Source organism: Pan paniscus, chromosome 7, assembly GCF_029289425.2.
Source record: "Pan paniscus chromosome 7, NHGRI_mPanPan1-v2.0_pri, whole genome shotgun sequence".
NCBI classification, from domain to species: Eukaryota; Metazoa; Chordata; class Mammalia; order Primates; family Hominidae; genus Pan; species Pan paniscus.
This window is the reverse complement of record NC_073256.2, coordinates 47,803,891-47,819,285: the sequence shown is the minus strand read 5'-3', so window position 1 is coordinate 47,819,285 and position 15,395 is coordinate 47,803,891. Positions and strand designations below refer to the sequence as shown.

General features: G+C 46.0%; 1 protein-coding gene across 5 annotated transcripts in view; it reads left to right on the top strand.

Annotated features, from left to right (window-relative positions):
- The first annotated feature begins 10,090 nt into the window (after positions 1–10,090).
- Positions 10,091–15,395, top strand: part of KIF13B (kinesin family member 13B) — a 194,405-nt gene continuing 189,100 nt past the window's right edge. For all 5 annotated transcript variants that reach the window (XM_063606685.1, XM_034965908.3, XM_034965909.3 and 2 more), the window contains exon 1: positions 10,091–10,215. In XM_063606685.1, coding sequence (XP_063462755.1) covers positions 10,161–10,215 — 55 coding nt within the window. In that variant the 5' untranslated portion in view covers positions 10,091–10,160. The remainder of the gene's footprint in view (positions 10,216–15,395) is intronic.

The window sequence follows — 15,395 nt, the reverse complement described above, 5'->3', positions numbered from 1 at the left end:
ACTTTACCTTCTCAGGAGAAATGCAATCCACCTATCACAAAGTGAGTGACGCCTGTGCACAGTTAGGAAGGATACTTTCTGCCTGGGAGATATCTTTGGGGAGGGGCCGTGCAAGGCTTTGAAAGCAAGAGCTGTTGAAGGCTGATGGCAATGGGTTCAGGATAAGTGGATAGGAGAGATGTGGTTTTTGAGGTACACAAACTCACTTGAACTTTTTGCATGGTATGCCCCTGAGGCTACTCTCTGATGCAGACTAGCATTTCTTTCTTTTGCCTTTGGTCCTCTTTATTTTTTTGAGCTGACATCTCATTCTGTGGCCCAGGCTGGTGTGCGGTGACACAATCATGGCTCACTGCAGCCTCAAACTCCTGGGCTGGAGCAATCCTCCTATCTCAGCCTCCCAAGTAGCTGGAATCACAGGCGCGCACCACCACACCCAGCTAATTTTTCTTTTCTTATTTATTTATTTTTGAGATGGAGTTTCACTTTTTCTCCCAGGCTGGAGTGAAGTGGCGCGATCTTGCCTCACTGCAATCTCCACCCACTGGGTTCAAGCGATTCTCCTGTCTCAGCCTCTCAAGTAGCTGGGACTACAGGTGCCTGCCACCACGCCTGGCTAAGTTTTGTATTTTTAGTAGAGATGGGTTTTCTCCACGTTGGCCAGGCTGGTCTCGAACCCCTGACCTCAGGTGATCCACCTGCCTCAGCCTCCCAAAGCACTAGGATTACAGGCATGAGTCACTGTGCCTAGCCCTGGCTAGTTTTTTTTTTTTTTTTAAGACAGGATCTTGCTATATTGCCCAGGCTAGTCTCAAACTCATATCCTCAAGCCATCCTCCCCTCTCTGCTTCCCAAAGTGCTGGGATTACACGCTTGAGCCACCACGCCCGACCCTTTTGTCTTCTTTCTTTCCTCAGCTGCCCACTTTTTTTTTTTCTTTTCTTTTCTTTTTTTTTTGAGACGGAGTCTTGCTCTGTTGCCCAGATTGGAGTTCAGTGACACGATCTCAGTTCACTGCAACCTCCGCCTCCTGAGTTCAATCAATTATCCTGCCTCAGCCTCCCCAGTAGCTGGGATTACAGGCGCCCGCCACCACGCCTGGCTAATTTTTGTATTTTTTTAATAGAGATGGCATTTCACCATGTTGGCCAGGCTGGTCTCGAACTCCTGACCTCAAGTGATCTGCCCGCCTTGGCCTCCCAAAGTGCAGGGATTACAGGTGTGAGCCCCCGTGCCCAGCCTGCCCACTTCATCTCTAGCTCCTCTTTCCCCAGGAACACCTGAAGGTCCTTAGCTTCGCCCTCCACGTTTTCCCCCAGGCCGAGCTACTGAGCCTCCTCCTTTTCAAGGATATTGTCCTTAAAGGGGGTTCCCACTCCGTACTGAGCAGCAAAGAGCAGCAATACAACCTGAAGAAGTTACCAAATTTCCAGAAATCTGACCAAACCTCTTAGTCCTTAAAGACCAGGCGTCTTTTAAAAATCTTTGTACCCCGGCTGGGCAAGGTGGCTCATGACTGTAATCCTAGCACTTTGGGCCTGAGGTCAGGAGTTCAAGACCAGCCTGGCCAACATGGCAACACCCTGTCTCAACTGAAAACACAAAAATTAGCCAGGCAAGGTGGCACACGTCTGTAATCCCGGTAACTCCGGAGGCTGAGGCAGGAGAATCACTTGAACCCGGGAGGCGGAGGTTGCAGTGAGCCGAGATCACACCACTTCACTCCAGCCTGGGCATAGGAGCGAAACTCCGTCTCGGGGGAAAAATAAATAAATCTTTGTATCCCAGGCTCCTAACATAGTTCCAAGCCTGTGATAAGGAAGTGTTTTAACTAACCTAATATATTACTTAAAACAAGGGGAAAAGAGCCATGTCATAGAAGCCAAGGGAATCAAAAGTTTCCAGAAGCGGATGCTCAATAACACCAACTATTACAGAGACATCAAATGAGGACCAAAAACCACGCTCCTAGATTTGCGAAGGGAAGGTCAATGGTGTGCTTTGTCATGACAGTTTTAGTGCAGGGGTGAAGGCAGGTGAAAGCGTGATTGAATTAATCATTGGTTGACTAATGACCGGTGGAGAAGGGAAGCTGGTCAGTGTAGACTATTATGTTGTGGGGAGGGCTGGCTCCGGAGGAGGTAGGAAGACTTCGGGAAATTGTCCTTGTTTTTTCTTCAAGTGTTACTGTTTGTTCTTGTTTTTCCATGGGAGGTTCTCAGCTGAGGATAAGGGGTTAATGGAGAAGGAAAGGTTGAATGTATCAGAGAACGACTAATAGAACAACAGTGCCATGGAGGTGGTGTGAAGAGTGTGGAAGAGCGGCCTTAGCCTTGAGATGAAGACACATCTACTTTGGCCACTGAGGGGGAAGTTGGTGCTGGACGCAGTCACAGAAAAAACTGTGGGGGTAGGAAGTTTAGGGAATTTTCACCTGAGAGCCCTATTTTTTTTTTTAAAGAGATGGGGGTCTTGGCTGGGTGTGGTGGCTCATGCCTGTAATTCTAGCACTTTGGGAGGTCAAGGAGGGGGGAATCACTTGATCCCAGGAGTTCTAGACCAGGCTGGGCAACATAGTGAGATCCAAACTCAAAAAAAAAAAAAGAGAGAGAGAGAGAGAGATGAGGTCTCGCTATGTTGTCCAGGCTAGAAAGCAGTGGCTATTCCCAGGAGGTGCAATCACAGCTCAGTGCAGCCTCAAACTCCTGGGCTCAAGTGGTCCTCCTGCCTCAGCCTCCCAGATAGTTGGGACTACAGGTACGCAACACCATGCCCAGCCTGAGCCCTAATTTTCACAGGGATGTAGAAGCAAGGTGATCTGGCACAGAGGGTGGTCATGTTGGGTTGGGCTTGAAGAGAATGGTGATGATGGTAGAAGTCTCTGGAGGTGTATGAGCAGGAAAAAGGGTTTGGAGTGCTACTGAGGACCCCACTAGGATCAAAGATCACAAACTCTTCAGGGTACCATGTGCATGGATCTGTGACTTCCTCCAGCTGAGAACCCTGCCCAAAATGAGAGTCTTGGAGAAGGGAGAGTGATGACCTAGGTTTAGGGTTCCCAGCGCATGAGTGGTGTTGATGATACAGTCAAGACAGAGGTTTAGATTACAGATGTATTAGGTTGGTGCAAAGGTAATTGTGGTTTTTGCCCTAAAGTAATGCCAAAAACCACATTTACTTTTGCACGAACATATAAAATGAATCCCGGAGAAGCCTCGGTGTGACAAAGGGGGTAAGTTGAGGCATTGGAGGCTTAAGAGCGATGTCTGGATACTTGGGAGTAGGCGAGTGAGTCAGGTTGGATGAGGTTGAGGTTGGATAAGAATGACTGCTTTTCATCTCCTAGGTGGAGCAGCCAAAGATCATGACAAAGTCCAGGTGTGGCCCTGTGGCGGCTGGTTGCTGGGGAGTGTCAGTAAAGGCTGTGGACCCAGGAGAGCACCAGACACTACATGAAGAGGCAGGGCAAGTAGTGGTAACGATCTGACTGCCTGGACAAGGGGACCAGGGCTTTGCATTCAGGTATCTCTTATTCAGGCCAGTGTGCAAGTTCACTGGCCCCAGGAAGTCTGTTTCCTCTCTGTTTCTTTTTGAGACGGAGTCTTGCTCTGTCTCCCAGGCTGGAGTGCAACAGTGCGATCTCTGCTCACTGCAACCTCCGCCTCCCGGGTTCAAGCAATTCTCCTGTCTCAGCCTCCCGAGTAGCTGGGATTACAGGCACACGCCACCATGCCCGGCTAATTTTTGTATTTTTAGTAGAGATGGGGTTTCACTATGTTGGCCAGGTTGGTCTTGAACTCCTGACCTCAGGTGATCAACCCACCTCAGCCTCCCAAAGTGCTAGGATTATAGGCATGAGCCACCACGCCGGCCTGTTTCCTTTCTGTTAAAGGCCATAATAATAGTGCCAATCTCATGGGATTGTTGTGAAAATTAAATGAGATCATATGTGTGAAGTGCTAAGTGCAATGCCTGGCACATCACAAGCACTCAATAAATAACAGCTAGAAGAGGTCATTGCTATTAGTGAGATCTAGGCTTTCACTAGGAGTTCACAATGCTGGAAAGATAATGTACACCTGAAAAATATGTAAGGGGACATGTAGGGCCTTGTTTGTGGAAAGGGCAAAGATTTGTGGAATCAAACAAATTTGTGTTTGCATTCCAACTCTGCCACCTACCAGCTGCGTGGCTTGAGGCAAGCCATTTAAGCTGACAGTAATGATAATGCCATGTGGTTAATATCTTCATTCTCCAATGTGTTAAGTGCCTACTAAGTACCAGCCACTATACGAGGTGTTAGAGATAAAGAGACTTTAAAAAGACACTTTCGGCCAGGTGCGGTGGTCATGCCTGTAATCCCAGCACTTTGGGAAGCTTAGATGGGTGGATCACCTGAGGTCAGGAGTTCAAGACCAGCCTGGCCAACATGGTGAAAGCCTATCTCTACTAAAACTACAAAAATTAGCTGGGCGTGGTGGCGCACCCTTGTAATCCCAGCTACTCGGGAGGCTGAGGCAGGAGAATCCCCGGAACCCGGGAGGCAGAGGTTGCGTGGTGAGCCGAGATTGCGCCACTGTACTCCAGCCTGGGCAACAGAGCGAGACTCCATCTCAAAAAAAAAAAAATAATAATAATAATAAAAAGACACTTTCAAGCTGGGTGTCGTGGCTCACGTCTGTAATCCCAGTACTTTGGGAGGCTTGAGGCAGGTGATTGCTTGAGCCTAGGAATTGGAGACCAGCCTGGGTAACACAGTGAGACAAAAAATACAAAAATTAGCTAGGAGTGGTGATGTATGCCTGTAGTTCCAGCTACTTAGGAGGCTGAGGTTGGAGGCTCATTTGAGCCCAGGAGTTTGAGGCTGCAATGAGCCATGATTGTGCCACTGTACTCCAGCCTGGGCAACAGAGCAAGACCCTGTCTCAAAAACAAAAGACACTTTATCCAGGCTCAAAGAGCACACAGTAGCACAGCGTAGCTGGGGAGGCAGATGAAGATATGCTTATAATTGGGAAAACTAAGTGCTCTCACAAAGGTAGGTCTCAGGCAAGCAGGGAGATCGTGACACAGCAAGACTCCGTCTCAAAAAAAAAAAAAGATAGGACAAAGTGACTTCTATAGCCTATGAAGGGACCATCAGAAACTATTGAATGGGTAGATCAAAGCCATAAAAAGAAAACTAGAAATCAGTTTAGGAATGAGCAGATTTGCAAAATGTGAGGGCAAAAAAATGAGAAACTCCTTATCCGCACAGCTAAAATTCAACAGCTCTATCAAAATGGCTATAAAATGGCTATAAAATCTACACCATAAATACTTGTTGATTTCCTAAGTACTTGCTTTAAGAAACAGGTACAAGGGAATGCCTTATTTACTAGTTCTTTGTTTCGTTTTCCTCTAATAGTTGAAAAGAGAGAAACTGGCCAGGTGCATTGGATCACACCTGTCATCCCAGTACCTTGGGAAACCGAGGTGGGCGGATCACCTGAGGTGGCGAGTTTGAGACCAGCCTGACCAACATGGCGAAACCCTGTCTCCACTAGAACTACAAAAATTAGCCGGGCATGGTGGTGGGCGCCTGTAATCCCAGCTACTCGGGAGGCTGAGGCAGAAGAATCACTTGAGCCCAGGAGGAAGAGGTTGCAGTGAGCCGAGACTGTGCCACTGCATTCCAGCCTGGGCGACAGGGCAAGACCCTGTCTCGGGGGAAAAAAAAAAGAAAAAAGAAAGAGAAAAGAGAGAGAGAGAGAAAAAAAACCAGGACTTTTCTCTCTGTCTTGCTGGAGCCTGTGCTGAACCCTGAATCCTGTTGATAGTTCTCCAATTTCATTTGGTGTTGAAGCCCCTGAAACTCCCAGGCTGCAGGTTGTAACTTGCAATTTGGTCCTCTGTCTCCCGCCTATCAGAGGAACACTTTCCATGGGAAGATATGGGCATTTCTAGTCTTGGGCTCTCTCTCTTTTTTTCTTTTTCTTTTCTTTTCTTTTTTAGAAGACGGAGTCTCACTTTGTCGCCCAGGCTGGAATGCAGTGGCGCGATCTCAGCTCACTGCAAGCTCTGCCTCCCGGGTTCACGCCATTCTCCTGCATCAGCCTCCGGAGTAGCTGGGACTACAGGTGCCCGCCACCACGCCTAGCAAATTTTTTTGTATTTTTAGTAGAAACGGGGTTTCACTGTGTTAGCCAGGATGGTCTCCATCTCCTGATCTCGTGATCCGCCCGCCTCGGCCTCCCAAAGTGCTGGGATTACAGGTGTAAGCCACCGCGCCTGGCTGGGCTCTCTTTTAAGAATCATCTTCACTGCAAAAGTCAAAGGAGACAGAGTAGTGTGAACAGAAGTCAAAAGGGGAAACAGCTCACAGGGGTTCTTCCCTGCAGTCCCTAGGGAGGCTACTGTCCTTTTCCTCTAAATATTTTCAGAACATTTTAAATGGTTTTGAGGCCTTTAGAGAAAGTCCTCACTTCTTCTCTATTCTATTCTTCCCTTCCTTGAGCTCCTTAGGGGCTTTCCTCTCTTTTCAGTTTCAGCTTAAGTTTAAATACAAGATTTCCATAGAAATGTTCTCTTGTTCTCTTTTTCTGCCTGCTTTGACTCTGTTTAAAAAGCCAGATTCAAGCTAGCACCAGGACGTGCCATTTAAAAATTAAATTTACCTGGTTATAAAAGAGATATAAAGTGATGTATGGAACCTTGGGACATTCCAAACCCTTATTTTTTATAACCTGAATGTAGGGAGGTGGTAATTAGGATGTGTGTTGAAGACAAGAGTACCAACCTGTGGTAACCAGTCTGGGGCCATGGCAAAGGTGACTTCAACACTAAATAAGAGCAAAAGAACAGTAGGGCAAAACAATTTCAATATAAAATCATACCCTTTATGACTTTTTTTTAAAAAAAAAAAGATAGTGATGGTAGATAGTAATTTTTGTGTGCATTCTTTTTCAAATAATTTACTCGGTGACCTAGCACAATGGCTCACACCTGTAATTCCAACACTTTGGGAGGCTGAGGTGGGAGGATCACTTGAGGCCATGGGTTCAAGACCAGAGTGGGTAACATAGTGAAGACACTGTTTCTACAAAAAAATTTAAAAATCAGCTGGGCATGGTGGTGCATGCTTGTAGTCCCAGCTACTTGGGAGGCTAAGGTGGGAGGATCACTTGAGCCTGGGAGGTTGAGGCTGCAGTGAGCTAAGATGGTGCCACTGCACTCCAGCCTGGGCACAGAATGAGACCCTGTCTCAAAAAAATATATACTTGCTAAAATTAAGAAGCTGTCATCGTGTCAAACACTGAGATTGGCAATCCTAATTTGGTTATCCTGATGTTGTTTACTTTATTGGGCTGTGAAAATCAAAGGACCTGCTGCACTAAACCCACTGCTGGTCTAGATGAGGCCTCCTGAAGTGCAGAGGCAGTGCCTCTAAGAAAGAAATTTCCTTTTTTAAAAAAGAGGGCCTTCTGGGGTAGCATTTTCTATTTTTAACCTTTTTTGAAATTTTGATAAAAAACACGTAACATAAAACTTACTATTGGCCAGGCACAGTGGCTCACACCTGTAATCCCAGCATTTTGGGGGGGCTGAGGTGGGTGGATCACTTGAGGTCAAGAGTTTGAGACCAGCCTGGCCAACATGGTGAATACCCATCTCTATTAAAAATATAAAAATTAGCTGTGTGTGATGGTGCACACCTGTAATCCCAGTCACTCTGGAGGCTGAGGCAGGAGAATCACTTGAACCCAGGAGGCAGAGACTGCAGTGAGCAGAGATCATGTCACTCACTGCATTCCAGCCTGGGCGACAGAGCAAGACTCCATCTCAAACAAACAAACAAACAACAACAAAAAGCTTACCATCTTGGCTGAGTGTAATGGCTCACACCTGTAATCCTAGTGCTTTGGGAGGCTGAAGTGAGGAGGATTACTTGAGGCCAAGAGTTCAAGACCAGCCTGGACAACATAGCGAGACTCCATCTCTACCAAAAAATGAAATATAAAAATTAGCTAGGTGTCATGGTGCATACCTGTAATTCCATCTAGGTGAGAGGCTGAAGCAGGAAAATCGCTTGAGCCCAGGAGTTTGAGGCTGCAGTGAGCTACGATCACACCACTGCACTCCAGTCTGGGCAAACAGAGCGAGATCCTGTCTCTAAAAAAACCCAAAAAACCTTACTGCCTTAACCACTCTTAAGTGGTTAGGTGGCGTTAAGTACATTTACATTGTTGTGCAACCATCACCACCATTCATTTCCGCAGCTGAAATCTTCCCAAGCCGAATCTCTGCACCCATTGAATACTAACTCCTCATTCCCCCTTCTCCCAGCCCTTAGTAACCTCCAGTCTACTTTCTATCTCCATGAATTTGACTACCATGTGTATCTCATATATGTAGAACCATGCAGTGGTTGTTCTTTTGTGTCTGGCTTATTTCACCTAGCATAATGTTTTCAAGGCCCATCATCCACGTTGCAGCATGTTTCAGAATTTCCTTTCTTTTAAAGGTATTTTTAGACCGGACACAGTGGCTTATGCCTGTAATCCCAGCACTTTGGGAGACTGAGGTGGGTGGATCACCTGAGGTCAGGAGTTCGAGACCAGCCTGGTCAACATGGCAAAACTACGTCTCTACTAAAAATACGAAAATTAGCCAGGATTGGTGGCACACGCCTGTAATCCCAGCTACTGTCGAGGTTGAGGCATAAGAGTCGCTTGAAGCCAGGAGGTGGAGGTTGCAGTGAGCCGAGATCATGCCACTGTACTCCAGCCTGGGTGACAGAGCTAGATCCATCTCAAAAAAAAAAAAGTATTTTTATACTTTTTGACAACATTGCTTGTATTGAAGATACTCAATAACAGGATGGTTGGTAAAAGGGCAAGTCTTACCAGCTTTCTGTATTTACTCATCTGTAAAATGGTTCTGAGTTCTATTACTATCATTTAAACACATCTAAGCAGGGGTCACAAACCCACAAGGTCCAGGCGCATGTGTGGTAAAGCCACCTGGAGGGGGGCCGTGGTGAAGTGGAGAGACGGGTCTCTGATAAAGGTGGCTGCTGCTATTTAGTTCCAATCCACTCTGTCCAATATGTAATGTAGGCCCAGTACTGCATGCACAAATCTGATTTCACATTCTGTTACCCAAGCTGGTCTCAAACTCCTGGCCTCAAGCAATCCTCCTGCCTCAGCATCCTAAAATGCTGGGGTTCCAGGTGTGAGCCCCTGCACCTGGCCACAAATCTGATTTTTATGTGTTGGCCAACACTGTTGGGCCAAACAGAACATGTTTGCGTGCTGGCTCTGGCACCCAGGCCACCTGTTAGAATGTCTGCCAGGGCTAATAAAAAGCTAATTTTAGTGTGGCCTCATTCATTAATTCATGCAATTAATGTTTATGGGTCTCTACTAAAGGCTAGGTTACACATATGTTAATCTTATTTTAAAATGTACCTATTTTACTAGGTATTAGTATCATATCCACTTTTCATACTAAAGACAAGCCCAGAGCGGTCAAATAACTTGCCCCTGGTCACACAGTGGGAAGCGCTGAGGTGGGCTTTGAACTCAGATGGTTTTCAGAGCCCAAGGTCCTGTCTCAAAGGAGGGGGACTCACAGGACAATGTTAACCCGTGGACCTATGGACACTCCCAGAAAACGTGATTTGCAACTTGTCGTGAAGGACGAGCTCAGCAAACAAGGCCGGACGTCAATCCAGGCAGAGGAAATAACTTGAGCCAGGGATCAAACACTAAGATTGGCAGGAAATGAGCAGGAAGAGGTAGCGGGGTCCCTGACGCCATCTATTCAATTGTTTTTCAGAAGAGGTATCAGCTCTTGAAGGCTTACTTCTCAATACTGGCTGCGAGAGCAAGAATGGTGTGTAATTTACAAAAGCCGTCATTGCTGTCGGTAAGTTGTAGCAAACGACTCGCGCCCGAGCATTCCCGCCCCCGCCTTCGCTGCGGCCCCGCCCACGACGACCCTGGGGAACTACAAGTCCCGCCATACAGCGGGGAGCGCCCCGAGCTCGCGCCGGCCCCGCCCCCAGCCCGGTCCCCACCCCCGGCTCCGCCCCCGGCCCCCTCCCGCCGGGTCAACCCCGAAGAGTCGCCGGTGGCCGCGGCAGACGGAAGCCGAACGAGTGCCTCGGCGGCTGCAGGATGGGGGACTCCAAAGTGAAAGTGGCGGTGCGGATACGACCCATGAACCGGCGAGGTGAGAGCCGAGCCCTCCTGGGCCGCCGGGGCGAGGCGGCAGGTGCCTGGCGCGCCCTTCCCTCGGCCGCCGTGGGGGGTCCGGCGGCCCCGCCCCTATAGTCAGCGGCGGGGCGCGAGGAGGGGCCCGGGGACCCTGAAACCCGCTCCCGCGCTGAGACGCCCGGCTCCCTCTTCTCCCCTCCCTTCCCCCCTGGCCAGCCCCGTCCCTGGCGCCGTCGGGCCCCTCGTGCCGGCCCCGCTGCCCCTTCCGCCTGCGCCCGCCCCGCCCCTGCGCCCTTTCGCCCTCTCGTCTCCCCCGGAGGTTCCCGAGGGCGCCCTCGGCCCTCGCGCCCAGCCTCGTCCTGGCCCCTCAGCCTCGCTCCTTCCCCGCCAGCTGTCATCGTCGCCCCCGCGCGCGGGTCGCCAGCCCCTGCAGCCCTTCTCGGGACCGCCCGGGACCCCGCGTCTCGCCCGGGTCGCCCAAGCCTGCACCGCCGTGGCCCGCGGCGGGAAGAAGGGCAGGGGGCCAGGTGGGTGCCCCGCGGCGAGTTCCTTCCACCTGGGCGTCCTGAGATTGGGGTCTGGTGGAGGAGATGCCCTTTTCGTTGTTTTTGGACAGTTGAGAAAGTTTTGGTTTTGCCTGAAGTCTCATTCGTCATCTCTCAATAAATAGCTAAAGTGCCAAGATTCTTGTGGAATTGTTATCTTTCTGACATTCTCTTAACTCTGCAGGGAGTGTAGAGAAGGCAGATAAACCGAGTACATTTAAATAATCTGTAGACCCGGGGAGTGGAGAGAACCCCAAAAGTCAGGGGAGGAGGTGGGCTGGGTCTTGGCTTTGATAGTCAAAGCAGCATGACTGGGTGAGTTGCTTTAAATAAGATAATGTGTTTGAAAACGCTTTATATACAAGGTCCTGTCATTGGGGGTCACTATTACTGTCCCAGGAGATGACTTTGCCATTGATGAGACTTTGAACTAATTAGAATCATTGAAGTACCAGAGACAACTAAGAAGTTGTAGCTTCTTAGCAAAATCAAGTGTTGTTTAATTTTTATGTAGAAATTATAGGTTGTTTTCCTCGTCTTTGCTCTCTTTTGTATATATTGAGACATACAGATCAACCAGTTGACATAAGCTTTGTTGGTTTGTCCTTCTCGGGGAAATTGGTTTCTCGCTTGGAGTTATCTCATCTATGGGAATTGGTTTGTCCTGTTCCTGCTAGGTCCGATTAAGGCTGTCAGGTGAGTTTTTTTTCCCTAAGAACTTAATTACTTTAAGTTCTCAACTAGTGCAAGATTGAGTCCTGCTTTGCTTCACTAATCTCGTGCTCTGACAACACACAATAAACGTCGATACAATTCTGAAAATTTTCAGAAGCATCAGTTTTTAAATATTCAGGTATCTGTATTTCAGTTTACTTCCAGTTTACCATCACAATAATTTAAAGAAAGAAGCCAAATGAAACATAACTTATCTGGGAATTGATTCTGAAAGGATGGTTTCAGCACATTCTTAAAATTTCCTTTTCACAAAAAACTTGGAAATGTCAGTGCTAAAAAGAGGCCGCTAACCAACCACCACAAAAGACTTCTCAGATATTTAGAGCCCTTTCCCTCTCCCTTTCCCCATTGGTTTCACTTTTTGAGGGAAATTCTTATGCTTTTCTCTTATAAATTGCCATTGATAAGGTTGTAATAAACATCAGAGTTTAGAGGAAGGCAAAGAATAATAGTTTTAGCTGTGGAACGGATGTGAGCTGATCCTTGGGTTCAACAATCATTTTGAAATTGAGGTTTACCCATAGATTCCACTAGCCTATATAGAGAAGTGCATTATTTGGTGTAAAGTACCTCCTGAGTTCACTTAGTGCCCATTCTTAGCCTTATATTTCCTGACGTGCATGTGGACTTCTTTTTTCAGTGATTACCACACATAAATTTGTTCTTTTCCATTTTTGTTATGAAGTAATTGTTCACATAAATATAAAGGTTATTATGGAATACAGTGTGGTGGGATTGTAAATCCAGTGATTTTTAAAAATTGGTGTCCAAAGTTTGTATAAAAAGACTAAAACAGGCCAGGCACGGTGGCTTACGCTTATAATCCCAGCACTTTGGGAGGCCGAGGCGGGTGGATCACCTGAGGTCAGGAGTTCGAGACCAGCCTGCCTAACATGGCAAAACCCTGTCTCTACTAAAAATACAAAAAATTAGCCGGGCGTGGTGGTGGACGCCTGTAATCCCAGCTACTCAGGAGGCTGAGGCAGGAGAATCGCCTGAACCCAGGAGGCGGAGGTTGCAGTGAGCCAAGATCATGCCACTGTGTTCCACCCTGGGCGACAAGAGTGAAACTCTGTCTCAAAAAAAAAAAAAAGACTAAAACAAAACCATATTTCTTTCCAGTAATTTCCTTTTTTTTCTTCCTTGTATGATCTGTAGGAACCTTTCCAGTAATTTTGAAAAGAATATTACTTTGAACAGTTATTAGTATTATGTAATACTGTATAATTATGACAAAGAGTAAAACTTGAGTCCTAATAGTTTCTATCATATAGGTGCCGGAAGCAACCTTATAAATCACTATCTATAAAAGAGGACGGGGATGAGAATGGGTTACTGTGATGATGTAGTTTTACTGTGTAGACTCTGATATTTGGAATCACATTAGCTATCTTTTGAGGAAAATCTGAAAATTTCCAGAAAACTCTGGTGTATTAAGTTCTTGTGTGATTCAGTGGTTGTGCTTAGGTGTTTGGAGTTTTAAGGTGGTTAGCTGATTTATTATTTAAGTTATCCTCGAAGTGAGAGTATTTTAGTCTTTCTGCTAAACTGTATGTGGGTTTGGGAACCTTAGTTATTTGAAGGTTAAGCATTAGGCCCTAATTCAGTAACAGGAAGAGTTGTAATGGCTAATTTGTCAGAAATATTTGTCTAGTCATACATTTATTTTAACATTCCACTAACAAAAGGAAAAAGAAAAAGAAAAAAGTTCACATACTTTCTTCATCCTAGCAGCTTTTCGTTTCCATGCCAGTTTGTGCTCACATGTGTATGTAATTTTACATAATTTTAATATTGCAACCTTTATTTTGCCTTTCTTCATCTGAGATGCAAAGCTAAACAACTAGAGAAACGGGTAAATTTTTGTCACAAGATCTTCAGGTTCTATTTGCAGATATCGTTTGTTTTCCAATGTTGTTGTTCAGACTGTACAACTAAACAGATAATTCTTGTGTGCTTCCATGTGCCGCACAGAACACCCATTCATACATTATTAACCCGTCTAATCATTACAGTAGCTGAAAGTTCTGTAGCCGTAATTGGTGGGATTAGTTAGATCAGCAACATTCTCCTTTCCAGGAATTCGATGTTTTCTAACTTTAGGTGGCTTAAAAAACATTTAATAGGTAAGCAAACATTGATTGAGTGCCTACCAGGTATCTGGCTTATATTAGATAGGATGAGATCTTAATGCCTTTCCTCAAGGGATTTCCTGTGTTTAAATCTGTATAAGATCAACTAACAAGTAAATATCTATAAAAGGTGTTTGGAATACCTTTGTTACCTACCTAGCCTAAGGGGGTAGAACCGGGAAACGAAAGAAATGAAGATAGAAACAGTGAAATAGATTATTTCAGGTGTTAGGGAGAATGGACAAGAAATTTATTTCAGGAGATATTTCAAATGCGTTTACTTGGCATTTTCCAACACTTGATGTGGTGAAAGACACAGAAGTATGTAATAATGTCTAATAGAGTCAATGTAGAGTCAGTGCCTTGGTAATCATGATCTAGTATCTCAATGGAGGGACCATTATGCAGCGATTAAAATGATGACAGTCAAAACCATTTAACAAGGAAGATTGTTTTCTCTGTTAGTGGAAAAAGAATGTAAAGCTCTATGTGTAACTGATCAAATCTATTATTATTACTATGTAAAAATGTATACAGGAATGGGCAAGAGCTAGAAAGAAACATGAAAAAGTGAAATTGATTGTTCTTGTTAGGGAGATTTTACTTCCTAAAAGTTTTCTTAGGGTTGCCTGTTACCATCATATTCAGTTTCTTAAAGCATGCTTTATGGTTCATGCCTGTGAGGAAATGACTGTCAATGGGCTTGAAAAGAAAAAGCCTGTGAAAAGATTAGATTAAAAGGTAAACAGCTGTAGCAGGCTGCTAGTTACTAAGTGCCAGGTGAATGACAGGGAAATAAGGGAATCGAGAGGAGTTTAGACTTCACTGAGGAGGGTGAACTTTGGTTGGACTTCCAGGGAGGAAGCTTATGATGTGAGCACGGGAGAGGGGATGGCATGTATTCTTTGAGGAGGAAGTATGGCCTGAGAGTGAGGACACAGAGACTAGAATGAGTAAAGCAGGTTTAGGCAGCAGAGATGAGATCTGCCTGCCAGAATGGAGATTCTGTGAGGATAGCTAGAGAATGATGGGACGGGAAAGGTCAGGTGGATTGCAGGAAGCCCTGAATGCAGCCAGGCCAGAAGTCCGGACCTAGGGTGGCTGGTCCACGCACTCTGTTTTGCTTCTTGGGACCTTGTGTGGGGCTTGGACACAAACACAACGGAGAAAGATTGCTAGATCCCAAAGCAAGATTGGAAGCTTCAGTAGATGACCGATTTCTGGCATAGCTGGGCAGGATTTAAAAGCGCTTGCTGAAAATGAAGCCTTGTGAATGGGAAGCATAAGGAAGTCGGTCAAAATTAAGCAGCTGTGAATCAACAGGCAAAGGAAAAACCCAGCAAGTGCGAGGAAGCTTAGAAGATGCTGGTAGTCAGTGAAGATAGAGGTGACCCTTAGGAAATGAAGGGACAGGAGAAGGTGGCTTTGACCCCTGGGGTCATTGGTGATTCTTCAGTCTTCTCAGACTTCTCACTTCTCTGAGATCACTGACAGATGTGGAGCCAAGGAGGACCGTGGATGGAAATTTCTGGCAGTATTTGCTAAAACAGAAGATACTCTTTTTGTCAGCATCTGCTTGACATGCTAATGGTGAATGAGACACACATGTATTACAACATTGTTTTGTTTCTACTGTCAACTCAGTGACTGAAATTTGGATATACGCACATAGGGCCAGAGGCATTTTGAGAAGAAGGTATACTTTTAAATTCTTTTCCCCAAATCTCCTGTTTTTTGTTTGTTGGTTGGTTTCTTTGTTTTTATTTATTTATTTTTTTCGAGAC